General features: G+C 40.0%; 1 protein-coding gene across 1 annotated transcript in view; it reads left to right on the top strand.

Annotated features, from left to right (window-relative positions):
• The window catches only part of ALKBH8 (alkB, alkylation repair homolog 8 (E. coli)), a 114,504-nt gene that overhangs the window by 39,271 nt on the left and 59,838 nt on the right, over window positions 1-15,395 (top strand). The window contains exon 7 of the mRNA XM_010862922.1: window positions 13,516-13,636. Coding sequence (XP_010861224.1) covers window positions 13,516-13,636 — 121 coding nt within the window. The remainder of the gene's footprint in view (window positions 1-13,515; window positions 13,637-15,395) is intronic.

The raw sequence follows: 15,395 nt of genomic DNA, 5'->3' as shown, positions 1-15,395 counted from the left end.
CAGATGTTCAAGCTTGTTTTAGAAAAGGCAGAGGAACTAGAGATCAAATTGCCAGCATCCGCTGGATCATTGAAAAAGCAAGAGCATTCCAGAAAAACATCTATTTCTGCTTGATTGACTATGCCAAAGCCTTTGACTGTGTGGATCACAATAAACTGTGGAAAATTCTGAAAGAGATGGGAATACCAGACCACCTGACCTGCCTCTTGAGAAACCTGTATGCAGGTCAGGAAGCAACAGTTAGAACTGGACATGGAACAACAGACTGGTTCCAAATAGGAAAAGGAGTACGTCAAGGATGTATATTGTTACCCTGTTTATTTAACTTATATGCAGAGTACATTATGAGAAATGCTGGGCTGGAGGAAGCAGAAGCAGGAATCAAGATTGCCGGGAGAAATATAAATAACCTCAGATACGCAGACAATACCACTCTTATGACAGAAAGTGAAGAAGAACTAAAAAGCCTCTTGATGAATGTGAAAGAGGAGAGTGAAAAAGCTGGCTTAAAACTCAACATTCAAAAAACAAAGATCATGGCATCAGTCCATCACTTCATGGTAAATAGATGGGGAAAAAATGGAAGCAGTGGTAGATTTTATTTTCTTAGACTCCAAAATCACTGTGGACAGTTACTGCAGCCTGAAATTAAAAGATGCTTGCCCTTGGAAGAAAGGCTTTGACAAACCTAGACAGCATATTAAAAAGCAGAGAAATCACTTTGCTGACAAAGGTCCATATAGTCAAAGCTGTGATTTTTTTCAGTAGTCATGTATGGATATGAGAGTTGTGCCGTAAATAATGCTAAGGGCTGAAGGATTGATGCTTTTGCATCTTTGGTGCTGGAGAAAGCTCTTGAGAGTTCCTTGGACAGCATGGAGATCAAATCAGTTAATTTTAAAGGAAATTAACCCTGAATATTCATTGGAAGGACTGATGCTGAAGCTGAAGCTCCATACTTTGGCCACCTGATATGAAGAGCCAACTCACTGGAAAAGACCATGATGCTAGGAAAGATTGAGGGCAGGAGAAGAGGGCGACAGAGGATAAGATGGTTGGATGGCATCACTGACTTAGTGGGCATGAGTTTGAGCAGACTCTGGAGATAGTGAAGGACAAGGAAGCCTGGTGTGCTGCAGTCCATGGGGTCACAAAGAGTGCTTAGTCACTTAGACTGAATAACAACAACAGTTCCCCCACTATTATCATTTTACTGTTGATTTCCCGTTTTGTGGTTGTTAGCATCTGTCTTATGTATTGAGGTGCTCCTATGTTGGGTGCAGAAACATTTATAATTGTTATATCTTCTTGGATTGATCCCTTGATCATTATGTAATATGGTTCTTTGTCTCTTGTAATATTCTTTATTTTAAAGTCTATTTTATCTGATATGAGTATTGCTACTCCAGCTTTCTTTTAATTTCCATTTGCATGGAATATCTGTTTCCGTCCCCTTCTTTCAGTCAATATGTGCCCCTAGGTCTGAAGTGGGTCACTTGTAGATAGCATATATAGGGTTTTGTTTGTATATCCATTTAGTTAGTTGTGTCTTTTGGTTGGAGCATTTAATCCATTTACATTCAAATTACTTATCAATATGTATGTTCCCCTTACCATTTTTTTAATTGTTTGGTGGATCTTTTTCTTCTCTTGTGTTTTCTGCCTAGAGAAGTTCCTTTAGCATTTGTTGTAAAGCTGGTTTGGTGGTGCTGAATTCTCTTCTCTTTTGCTTTTCTGTGAAACTCTTGATTTCTCTGTTGAATCTAAATGAGATCCTTGCTGGGTAGAGTAATCTTGCTTTTAGGTTTTCCCCTTTCATCATTTTAAGTATATCCTGTCACTCCCTTCTGGTCTGTAGCTCCCAGGTAGGAGGCAAGGAAGGGAAACTGGTTTCTTGTGGTCTTTGATTTTAACTTTTCTTAAAGGTTGGAAACTAAGCAGTCATGTGTAATATAGGTGTGTGTGTGTGTATGTGTGTGTGTGTGTGTGTTAGTCATTCATTCATGTCCAACTTTTTGTGACCTCGTGAAATATTGTCTACCAGGCTCCTTTGTCCATGGAATTCTCCAGGCAAGAATACTGGAGTGGGTTGCCATTCCCTTCTCTAGGGGATCTTCCCAACCCAGAACTTGAACCTGGGTCTCCTGAATTGCAGGCAGATTTTTTACCATCTGAGCAACCAGGGAATCCCATGTAGTATAGGTAGGAGATTTAAATTCCTCTGCTTTGGAAAAATATGGTATACCAGAAGGCTTCTCTTCTAGGTACTTTTCAGCTTAGGAAAGTATACTTTTGGGAGTATCATCTTTTGTAGAGTGACAAAAAGCTGTATTTATTTTACTAAAAATATACTGAGTTCCTCTTCACCCCAACAGTGGACTAATTATCTTATGATATGGTGGGATTCTGTATTTATAAATCCAGGGAACATGTTAACAGATATTTTTGTTATTGCTGTATTTTTTTGTAAGTAATTTGTTTCAGTCTTGTATCTCTGCAGTTGTGTTTGTCTCTTCTTTTCTTTTTCTCCTTTTCTACTTGTCAGGATAAAACAGTAATCTGAGTTCTTGTTCACGGAGCCGAAGAATGAACTTTATAAACACGCAAATAGTCACACAGGCAGGGTTTTATTTTGAAGGAGAGAGAGAAATATAAAGCTCCCAGCATAGACACTGAGAGGGGGTGAAGTGCCCCAAAAGGGCATCAATTATAGCGGTTTATATCTTTACCAGTATTGATCTGTTCATTTTTGGTTGGCTCACATCCCTGATGTATATAATTTCTGACCAGTTAGTTTGAAAGTCCCTATGTCTTCCAGTTTTGTTATTTTTATGACTTTTTAAAAAATTCCTCTGTCCTTGAGTTTTCTTAGACATTGGGTCACCTTCCTGTGACTCTTTCTCATGACCCCACGCCATCATTTAAGGACCGGATAAGGACCAGAAGTATGGGCTAAGATTTAATGGTCCATCTAGTGTTTTCCTATCTGATAAGTTGGTCAACAGTTACTGATTGTTCTGTCTTGAGTCCGGATATTTTGTGACCCTCCATGCCAGGGAGATTTTCCTCTGAATGCCTGGAATCTGAAACAACAAGTATAGCTTTAAGTCAGTGGAGCAAAATGTTTATATGGGAGAAGGAGTTGAAGTTAAAAAAATGAACTGAGGTCCTGGCCCTACAGTGACTACCTAACAATTTCTACCTCACAAATGTGGCAGACATGGCCATGATGAGGTATGTGGAATCCTTTGTGTGCTGTTTAAAATAAAAAGCAAACTTACTTACAAGTTGTTACTGAACCAGATTTGTATCTGCTTGCCTGAAAAGAGTAAAGCCAATCTGCTGACACTGTATTGTGGGGAGGAAGAGTGCAGCATTTTTTGTAAAGGCATCAATACAAGAAGAATGGGTAGCTTATGCTCTAAAACCCTGAAGTCTTCAAAGAGTCTCAGAAAAGCTTTTTAAAAGGCAAGGTGAGGGAGGGGAGTGTCCCAGGGTGTGTGATCAGCTCTTGCACAGTTCTCTGATTGATTGATGATAATCAGTCTTTAGGTACCAGAAGTTTGGGAGCTACATGTTCATATTCATCAAGTAGTTAATTTCTTCCTTTGGTGGTGGTTTTAGCATCTAAAAACTCAGGAAATATGTGTCAGATACTACTACCTAGGTACTACTGAGAGGAGCTAAAACAGAGGCTATGGGGAGAGGTCTGTCCCAGGAAAGCCCAATAGGGTCCTGCCCAGTTGCAGTTTGAATCCCATGGAAAAGTTAGTGCAACTACAGAAGATTTATATTTGGCAGGCTTCTTTGTAGTCTGCTAAATTCTCAGGCATGAAATATTTTCTCCAGCTAAATATATCCTCTCAGCTTTCTTCATTCTCTATGAATCACACATCATTCTTCATGTCTTATTGTCTCTTGTTGATATATCCTTAAGCGTTTCAAAAGGTTAAAGGTCTCAGCCTATTTTTAACCAATAAGGATCAGGATTAAATTTGTCTTCTTTCTCAGAAGTGCTCCCAGAGTGTTATATGTTTTCATTTTCCTGTTTAGCCAGCATGGAGGAGATCAGTGTCATGGACTTTTCGGTTATGCATCTGTCAACTTAAAAAATATTCAAAACCTATAAGTTGAGAGTTACGTTTTATTCTGTGGGAATTTTTAGGACTTCAAGTCTGGGAGACAGCATCTCAAGTAACCCTGAGAGAACTGGTCTGAGGAGGTAAAAGGGGGAGCGAAGTTTTGTAGCCAAAGGCAGTAGTCTGAATGTCAAAAGATTGTTAATAAAAAGAAAACCAGATATCCCAAGTTAAGGAATTTAATGCTTTTCTGTGTATGGGAAGATGCACGCGTCTGGGCTCACTGAAATCATTCCTATAATATGCATCTTGCTGTCCTGGGGTCAGTGTCCTGAGCTTTTTCACATCCTGAACTTCCATGGGGCTCATTGTAGGGAGTGGTTGCAGTCTGATAGCTGCTAGATCACAGGTTTCTTCTTCTTCCTGAGTGCCCCCAGAGCTTACCAGCCCACATTATTATTGTTCAGTTACTAAAGAGATGTCTGACTTTTTGTGACCCATGGACTGCAGCACACCAGGTTTCTCTGTCCTCCAGTATTTCCCAGTGTTTGGTCAGATTCATGTCCATTGACTTGGTGATGCTTTCTAACCACCTCATCCTTTGTCACTCCCTTCTTTTGTCTTCAGTCTTTCCAGCATCAGGGTCTTTTCCAATGAGTCACTGCAATTGCTGATGACTGTGACATCCTTGTTTACTGATTCAGCAGGAAATATTTCATTTCTCACATCTTATCTTTACTTCAGTAAATACTTGATAACTATGCAGTTTCCTTTCTGTTGTATTTGGTTGTGTTAAAGGTTTTATGAGAGCAGCATGTTTAGGGTTTTTTGTTTGCTTTGAACTAAATATTATCTTTAATCTTGCCCCATTGTTGCAGGAGAAGGGGGTGTGAGAAAACAGTCATGTCCCAGGTCTTGGGTGAGTTCCTGGGATGGCTGCCAAGTGAGGATTCTTGGCTTCATGTGGAAAAGAATTCTAGAGTGAGCCATAGTAAAGTAAAAGATCTTGTAGAGAGATAAACATTCCATAGACAGAATGTGGACACTCTCAGAAGGTGAGAATAAGATTTCAGTCTGTGGTGTATTTAGTTTATGGGCTGGGTAATTACATATGCTAAGAAGTAGGAGGACTATTGTAACCGTTTGAGAGAAGGGGCAGAAGTTTCCAGGAGCTGGGCCACAGCCCACTTTTTGTCTTTTTATGGTCAACCTGGAACCTGTCATGGTGTCTGAGAATGTGTCATTTAGCATGCTAATGCACTGCAATAAAAGTATAATAAGGCTCAAGTGCTTTTGGAATTCGAATCTTCAGCCATCTTGGGCCACATTGGTTATAACCAGTTTTGTTGTATCCTCAATGGCTGTGTCATTGTTATAGTGATTGTATCCTGTTGCCTTTCTTCCTGTCTTATCATGAGCTTGCTGCGAACTTGATCTTTATTGACTCGGAAAATAAAATATGTAAAACCGAAAAGAATAATTGGAAAAACTTCCAGTGGAGCAAAGCTGTCACAGGGCAGAATGATTCAGCAGTTGCTGGCAAGGATTGTTGATTGTGAATCCTTAATAAATATTTGAAAAAGTCTTTTTTTTTTTTTTCTTTCTTGGTCTTTAACAAGCAATGTTTTCAGGAAAACATTATAGATTTTATAATATTCCCTCCCTGTTGTTTGACCTGAGACCATGACAGGGAGGGAACACAGCCCCGCCCATCAACAGAAAATTGGCTTAAAGGTTTACTGAGCATGGCCCTGCTCATCAGAACAAGTCCCAGTTTCCCCCACAGTCAGTCTCTCTGATCAGGAAGCTTTCATAAGCCTCTTATCCTTATCCATCAGGTGGCTGACAGAATGAAAACCAGAATCACAGAAAACTAATCAAACTGATCACACAGACCACAGCCTTGTCTAACTCAGTGCAACTATGAGCAATGCCGTGTAGTGTCCAAGACGGACAGTTCATGGTAGAGAGTTTTGACAAAACATGGTCCACTGGAGAAGGCAATGGCAAACCACTTCAGTATTCTTGACTTGAGAACCCGATGAAAAGTATGAAAAGGCAAAAAGACAGGACACTGAAAGATTAGCTCCCCAGGTTGGTAGGTGCCCAATATGCTACTGGAGAAGAGTGGAGAAATAACTCCAGAAAGAACGAAGAGATGGAGCCAAAGCAAAAACAACATCCAGTTGTGGATGTGACTGGTGAAGGAAGTAAAGTCTGATAATGTAGAAAATAATATTGCATAGGAACCTGGAGTGTTAGGTCCATGAATCAAGGTAAATTACAAGTGGTCAGACAGGAGTTGGCAAGAGTAAACATCGACTTTAGAAATCAGTGAACTCAAATGGACTGGAATGGACGAATTTAACTCAGATGACCATTATATCTACTACTGTGGGCAAGAATCCCTTAGAAGAAATGGAATAGCCTCATAGTCAACAAAAGAGTCTGAAATGCAGTACTTGGGTGCAATCTCAAAAATTACAGAATAATCTCTGTTTGTTTCCAAGGCAAACCATTCAATATCACAGTAATCCAAGTCCATGCCCCAACCAGTAGTGCTGAAGAAGCTGAAGTTGAATGGTTCTGTGAAGACCTACAATACCTTCTAGAACTAACACCCCCAAAGGATGTCCTTTTCATTGTCGGGGACTGGAATGCAAAAGGAGGAAGTCAATAGATACATGAAGTAACAGGCAAGTTTGGCCTTGGAGTACAAAATGAAGCAGGGCAAAGCAGTTTTGACAAGAGAACACACTGGTCATAGCATATACCCTCTTCTAACAACACAAAAGACGACTCTACACATGGACATCACCAGGTAGTCAATACCGAAATCTGACTGATTATATTCTTTGCAGCCAAAGATGGAGAAGCTCTATAGAGTCAGCAAAAACAAGAATGGGAGCTGACTGTGACTCAGATCATGAACTCCTTATTGCAAAGTTCAGACTTGAAGAAAGTATGGAAAACCACTACATCATTCAGGTATGACCTAAATCAAATCCCTTATAATTATACAGTGGAAGTGACAACTAGATTAAAGGGATTAGACCTGATAGAGTGCTTGAAGAACTATGGATGGAGGTTCGTGACATTGTACAGGAGGCAGTGATCAAGACCATCCCCAAGAAAAAGAAATGCAAAGAGGCAAAATGGTTGCCTGAGAAGGCCTTACAAATAGCTGAGAAAAGAAGAGAAGCAAAAGTCAAAGGAGAAAAGGAAAGATATACCCATTTGAATGCAGAGTTCCAAAGAATAGCAAGGAGAGACAAGAAAGCCTTCCTTAGTGATCAATGCAAAGAAATAGAGGAAAACAATAGAATGGAAAAGACTAGAGATCTCTTCAAGAAAATTAGAGATACTGAGGGAACATTTCACACAAAGATGGGCTCAGTAAAGGACAAAAATGGTATGGACCTGACAGAAGCAGAAGATATTAAGAAGAGGTGGCAAGAATACACAGAAAACTATACAAAAAAGATCTTCATGACCCAGATAACCAGGATGATATGATCATTCACCTAGAGCCAGACATCCTAGAATGCAAAGTCAAGTGGGCCTTAGGAAGCATCACTACAAACAAAGCTAGTGGAGGTGATGGAACTCCAATTGAGCTATTTCAAATCCTAAAAGATGATGCTGTGAAAGTGCTGCATTCAATATGTCAGCAAATTTGGAAAACTCAGCAGTGGCCACAGGACTGGAAAAGATCAGTTTTTATTCCAATCCCAAAGAAAGGCAATGCCAAAAAATGTTCAAACTACTGTACAATTGGACTCATCTCACATGCTAGCAAAGTAATGCTCAAAATTTTTCAAGCCAGGCTTCAACAGTATGTGAACCGTGAACTCCCATATGTTCAAGCTCGATTTAGAAAAGGCAGAGGAACCAGAGATCAAGTTGCCAACTTCTGTTGAATCATCACAAAAGCAAGAGAGTTCCAGAAAAAATCTACTTCTTCTTTATTGACTACACCCAAGCCTTTGACTGTATGGTTCACAACAAACTGTGGAAAATTCTTCAAGAGATGGGAATACCAGACCACCTTACCTGCCTCCTGAGAAATCTGTATGCAGGTCAAGAAGCAACAATTAGAACTGGAAATGGAACAACAGACTGGTTCCAAATTGGGAAAGGAGCATGTCAATGCTGTATGTTGTCACCTTCCTTACTATTTAACTTCTATGCAGAGTACATCATGGGAAATGCCTGGCTGGATGTAGCACAAGCTGGAATCAAGATTGCTAGGAGAAATATCAATAACCTCATACGCAGATAACACCACCCTTATGGCAAAAAGCGAAGAAGAACTAAAGAATCTCTTGATGAAAGTGAAAGAGGAGAGTGAAAAACTCGACTTAAAGCTCAGCATTCAGAAAACTAAGATCATGACATCCAGTCCCATCCCTTCATGGCAGATAGATGGGGAAACAATGGAAACAGCGACAGACTTTATTTTGGGGGGCTCCAAAATCACTGCAGATGGTGACTGCAGCCATCAAATTAAAAGATACTTGTTCTTTGGAAGAAAAACTATGACCAACGTAGACAGCATATTAAAAAGCAGAGACATTATTTTGCTGACAAAGGTCCGTCTAGTCAAAGCTATCTTTTCTCCTGTTGTCATGTATGGATGTGAGAGTTGGACTGTAAAGAAAGCGGAGTGCTGAAGAATTGATGCTTTTAAACTCTCGTGTTGGAGAAGACTCTTTGAGAGTCCCCTGGACTGCAAAGAGATCAAACCAGTAAGTTCTAAGGCAAATCAGTCCTGAATATTCATTGGAAGGATTATGCTGAAGCTGAAACTCCAATACTTTGGCTACCTGATGCAAAGAACTGACTCTTTTGAAAAGACCCTGATGCTGGGAAAGATTGAGGGCAGGAGGAGAAGGGGTCGACAGAGGATGAGATGGTTGGATGGCATCACTGACTCAATGGACATGGGTTTGAGCCGGCTCTGGGAGTTGGTGATGGACAGGGAAGCCTGGGGTTCTTCAGTCCTTGGCTTTGCAGCGTCAGACGTGACTGAGCAACTGAACTGAAGTGATAAAACTGTAGAGTCTGAGTCTAGTGTCTGATGATATTTTCCCATCAAGCGTTTTCACCCAGATTGATTTCATTCCTTTGAGTCATAGCTGATCATCTCTAATGAAGGAATTAATGTTTGTGTGTGCTCAGTGCTCAGTTGTGTCTGACTCTTTGCAACCATTTGGACTGTAGCCCTCCAGGCTCCTCTCTAGGGGTTTTTCCAGGCAAGAATACTGGAGTGGGTTTCCATTTCCTCCTCCAGGGATCCTCCCAACCCAGGGATTCGACCCAGGGATGGAACCCCCATCTCCTGTGTCTCTTGCATTGCAGGTAGATTCTTTACCACTGAGCCAAATTAATAATAATCTATTATTGTTTCTTTTTTATGGACCTTAGTGTTTATTCAGAAAATTGAAGCCTATATGTTGTTTGCTTAAAAATGGGCTACAGTGGTACTTTTCTCCCCTTTTCCCAACATTTAATAATGAAATTTTTTAGACAGAAAAGTTGATCGTATTATACAGTAAATCTGTATAAATTCACCACCTAGATACTACAGTTAACATTTTAATATATCTGCTTTATTAAATGTCTGTTCATCTATTGATCCTCAGTCTGTCAGCCCATCTTCTGTTAGTTATACATTTCAGGGAAGTTTCAGGTTTCAGTACGTTTCATGTCCCAAACATAATTTATCTACGGTGTTTTTAAAATAGAATGCTTTTGGAGTGTGGAGAGTGCTTTATGGACTGTTTGAAATTATGTGTCATCGTTTGGAATAGATAATTGGAAAACTAAATTCTATCATCATACTTTATTTTTCCATACTTAGTTTGAAAGGGCATATGAGAAAGTGAAAAAGAGTTTTTTAGACCAGTATTATTGTTGTTCAGTCGCTCACTCATGTACGACTCTTTGCAACCCCATGGACTAACATGCCAGAGTTCCCTTTCCTTCACTATCTCCTGGAGTTTGCTCAGACTCATGTCCCTTGAGTCAGTGATGCCATCCAACTGTCTCATCCTCTCTCACCCGCTTCTCTTCCTGCCCTCAATCTTTCCCAGCATCAAGGTCTTTTCCAGTGAGTTGGCTCTTTGCATCAAGTGGTCAAAGTGTTGGAGCTTCAGCTTCAGCATCAGTCCTTCCAGTGAATACTCAGGACTGATTTCCTTTAGGATTGAGTGGTTTGATCTCTGTGTTGTCCAAGGGACTCTCAGGAGTCTTCTCAGTACCACAGATTTGAAAACATTGATTCTTTGGCACTCAGCCTTCATGGTCCAACTCTCACATCCATATATGACTACTGGAAAAACCATAGCTTTGACTATGTGGACCTTTGTTGGCAAAGTGATGACTCTACTTTTTAATACGCTGTCTAGGTTGGTCACAGCTTTTCTTTCAGGGAGCCAAATGTCTTTTAATTTCATGATAGTTATCACTCTCTGCAGTGATTTTGGAGCCCAAGGAAATAAATTCTGTCACTGTTTTCATTTTTTCTCTATCTGCTTGCCATGGAGTGATGGGACCGGATGCCATGATCTTCGTTTTCTGTTTTTCTTTTAGATCTTAGATTTTTGAATGTTGAGTTTTAATCCAGCTTTCTCACTCTCCTCTTTCACACTTCATCAAGAGGCTCTTTAATTTTTCTTCACTTTCTGCCATTCGGGTGGTGTCATCAGCATATCTGAAGTTATTGATATTCCTCCTGGAAATCTTGATTCCAGCTTGTGCTTCATCCAGCCCAGCATTTTGCATGATGTACTCTGCACAGAAGTTAAATAAACTGGTGACAGTATGCAGCCTTGACATACTCCTTTCCCAATTTGGAACCAGTTCGTTTTTCCATGTCCAGTTGGTTCTAACTGTTGCTTCTTGACCCACATACAAGTTTCGCAGGAGGCCGGTAGGATGGTCTGGTTTTCCCAATTCTTTAAGAATTTTTCACATGTTGTTGTGGAAAGTCAAAGGCTTTAGCATAGTCAATGAAGCAGAAGTAGATGTTTTTCTGAAATTCCCTTGCTTTTTCTATGATCCAGTGGTTGTTGGCAATTTGATCTCTGGTTCCTCTGCCTTTTCTAAATCCAGCTTGTACATCTGGAAGTTCTTGGTTCACATACTGTTGAAACCTAGCTTGAAGGATTTTGAGCATGATCTTGCTAGCATGTGAACTGAGTGCAACTGTGCAGAAGGGCAAGCCCTTCTTTGGAACTGGAATGAAAACTGACCTTTTCCAGTCCTGTGGCCACTGCTAAGTTTTCCAAATTTGTTGGTATATGGAGCGTAGCACTTTAATAGTATCATCTTTTAGGATTTGAAATAGCTCAACTGGAATTCCATCACCTCCCCTAGCTTTGTTTCTAGTGATGCTTCTTAAGGACTGCTTGACTTCATGCTCCAGGATGTCTGGCTGTTGGTGATTGATCACACCATCATGGTTATCTGGGTCATTAAGACTTTCTTGTACAGTTCTTCTGTGTTTTCTTGCTACCTCGTCTCAGTATCTTCTGCTTCTATTAGATCCATACCATTTTTGTCCTTTATTGTGCTCATCTTTGCATGAAATGTTACCTTTATATCTCTAATTTTCTTGAAAAGATCTCTAGTCTTTCCCATCCCATTGTTTTCCCCTGTTTCTTTGCATTGATCACTTTAAAAGGCTTTCTTATTCTCTGTGTGCTATTCTTTGGACTCTGCATTCAGATGGGTGTATCTTTCCTTTTCTCTTTTGTCTTTCATTTCTCTGCTTTTTTCAGCTATTTGTAAGGCCTCCTCAAACAACCATTTTTGCTTTTTTTTTAAATTTTATTTTATTTTTAAACTTTACAATATTGTATTAGTTTTGCCAAATATCGAAATGAATCCGCCACAGGTATACATGTGTTCCCCATCCTGAACCCTCCTGCCTCCTCCCTCCCCATACCCTCCCTCTGGGTCGTCCCAGTGCACCAGCCCCAAGCATCCAGTATCGTGCATCAGCAATTTTTGCTTTTTGCATTTTTTTTTCTTGGGGATGGTTTTGATCACTGCCTGCTGAACAGTGTTACGAACCTCCGTCCATAGTTTTTCAGGCACTCTGTTTACCAGATCTAATCCCTTGAGTCTATTTGTCACTTCTACTGTATAGTCATAAGGTATTTGACTTAGGTCATACCTGAATGGCCTGGTGGTTTTCCCTGTTTTCTTCAATTTAAGTCTGAATTTTGCAATAAGGATCAATATAATTCTATATAATTTATGAAGAATTTTCATGTGTATCATCTGTTTTACCCAATATTATTATTATTAATAGGTATTAGTTACTAAATGCTTGCTTTGGTGCCTGGTGCTGTCCTAAATTTACCTCTGATGAAGGTATTATGCTAAATAATGTTCATCCCGCTGATACTAACTTGGCATATTTATTTTTCACATGGATTGATTTGTTAACTTAAATTTTTTTTAGCCCTTTGATGTGTCTTTTAAAAATTCACATTTAGAGATTTCCCTTGTGGTCCCATGGCTAAGATGGTACTCCAAATTCAAGAGCCCCAGGTTCAATTCCTGGTCAGGAAACTAGATCCCATGTACTGCAACTAAGACCCAGTGCAGCCAAATAAATAAATAAGAGAATATTTAAGTCTAAAATGTTGTGTCACTTTAAAGGAAAAATGAATTACATGAAAATCTGCATGTAATAGTTACTTCTCCTTAAATTGTTAATTGTTAATATTCTAAAATGGGCTTCCCACATGGCACTAGTGATAAAGAACCCACCTGCCAGTGCAGGAGATATAAGAGATGCACGTTCAGTTCCTAAGTCAGGAAGATCCTCTGGAGGAAGGCATGGCAACCCACTGCAGTATTCTTGCCTGGAGAATCCCATGGACGAAGGAACCTGGCAGGCTACAGTCCAGAGAGTCACAAAAAGTTGGACATGACTGAAGTGACTTCGCATGCCTGCATATGAATAATATCTACTGTTTTTGTACTTACAATGTACCAGATACTATGACAATCGTATAAGAATTGAGGAAACTGGACACAGAGGTATTAAATAAGTTGTCCTGAATCATATGGCCAGTAAGTGAAAAAGCCAAGATATGAATGTTTCAGGTTCTAAGTCCTTGAATTTGACTACTAATGTTTTTCATAGTATGAATGCTTCTCTGACCACCTGCATCATAATTTCCTTAGGTAATTGTTAGAAATGCAGATTCTTGAGCCTTACTGTAGACCTACTTTTAGTCATTCAGTTGATTCTTATGTGCACTGAAGTTTGAGAACCACTGTGCTATGCTTTCCTATAAACATTACCATGTTTTAATCTCTATTAGCTTAGAAAGATAGAATCAGTGAATTGCTCTTATCTTTGGAGTGTATGACTTTTTGGGTTGATTGATCTTCATGCTTTTGCCTTTATTTCAAGATTGTCATGGATTTTAAGCACCCAGATGGTATGACAGTGCCAGTTATGCTGCCTTGTCGGAGTTTGCTGGTGATGACAGGAGAATCTAGATACCTTTGGACCCATGGGTATGTACTGAGATGACCCAGATGACAGGATACCTTTTGCCTTGTGGGAGTCTCATTCTTTTCTGAGCCACTGGAACCATGCCTCAGGCTTGCACATTGAGGCTTGCACATGTCCTGGCTTCCCCAGGGACATCTATGGCTTTTTAAAAAACTCTTTATTTTGAAAAAATATCAAATTTAAAGAAAAATTGTAAGCATAATATGGTGAATTCCCTTCACCTTTCACATAGGTTTACCAATTGTGAATATTCTGCTGTCTGTTTTCATTGCTGCCAAAATCTTGTCTCTATGTCCACTGCTGCCGCACAGAAATATGAAGAAAGAGTTTGGAAGAAATAGAAATCTGGCTTTAATCCTCAGCTTTTGAAGCTAAGGAGGGAGGATTGCTTGAGTCCCAGGAGTTCTGGGTAGTACACTATGCTGATCAGGAGTCTGCACTGTTTGTCATCACTTTTTTCTCTAATGTGTTATTGTTATTATTATTTTTGCTCAATCTTTGAGAGGAAGTTGCAGCTATGATGACCTTTTATCTTTACATGGTTCATTGCATATTTTTAAGGAGCAGGAACATTGTCTGTATTAGGGGTTGGCAAACTATGGCTCTTGAGCTAACTTCAGCCCTTATTTTTACATAGCTCTTGATCTAAAAGTGGTTTTACATTTTTAAAGTGTTGTAAAGAATAAAAACAAAAAAGAATATGTGATAGAGACTATAGATCACCTTCTATGCCTGAAATATATACTATCTGGTCTTGTTACAGAAAAAGTTTTCCAGCCCCTTATTCTACGAAACTGCAGTGTATGCCTCAAATTCAGGAAATTCAACATTGATCAAATGCTCTTATCAGGCTCATACAATCCATTTTGAAAATTTGCTAGTTGCAGTTTATACTACTGTCAAAGAAAACCAGACCTTGACAGTAGTTAGAGCAACAAAAACAGATTTTACTCAGGAACTGTTGGAATAAAGGAAGAGAGTATAGGGGTGGACTCAGTTTCAAATGTAATAAGGAAAAATGGAGATTTATAGGCAGGGAGCCCGGGGTTGAGGGTAGGGCAGTGTGTATGGATAGAAAATTACTAACAAGAAACATCAGTAGGAAGGGAAAATTCTGGCTAACATAGGATTCTTCCTGAAGGCAGGCCACAGTGATCAGACATCACCTAGGGAAAGATAGGTGTAAGGAATTTGGTCAGTTACCAAGGATGATCAGATAATGGAGGATAGTGGATTGTGGCTAAACTGACTTAACAGGATTCTTGCTAAAATGGGGTTCTAGACATGCCTAGGAGAAGGCAATGCACCCCACTCCAGTACTCTTGCCTGGAAAATCCCATGGACTGAGGAGCCTGGTGGGCTGCAGTCCATGGGGTTGCTAAGAGTCGGACACGACTGAAGTGACTTAGCAGAAGCAGTAGCAGCAGACATGCCTAAGGACAGGGCCTATTTGGGCTCAGAGTCACTTTAGTTCAGTAGCTCAGTCATGTCCAGCTCTTTGCAACCCCATGGACTGCAGCACGTCAGGATTCCCTGTCCATCACCAACTCCCAGAGCTTGCTTAAACTCATGTGCATTGAGTCAGTGATGCCATCCAACCATCTTGTCCTCTGTCACCCCCTTCTGCCTTCAGTCTTTCCCAGCATCAGCATCTTTTCCAATGAGTCAGTTCTTTGCATAAGGTACCAAAGTATTGGAGCTTCAGCTTCAGCATCAGTCCTTCCAGTGAATATTCAAGACTGATTTCCTTTAGGATTGACTGGTTTGATCTCCTT

The sequence above is a fragment of the Bison bison genome, unplaced genomic scaffold (genome assembly GCF_000754665.1).
Source record: "Bison bison bison isolate TAMUID 2011002044 unplaced genomic scaffold, Bison_UMD1.0 scf7180017864485, whole genome shotgun sequence".
In the NCBI taxonomy this organism is placed as follows: Eukaryota; Metazoa; Chordata; class Mammalia; order Artiodactyla; family Bovidae; genus Bison; species Bison bison.
The sequence above is the reverse complement of the archived record's forward strand: the minus strand, read 5'-3'. Positions and strand labels throughout refer to the sequence as shown.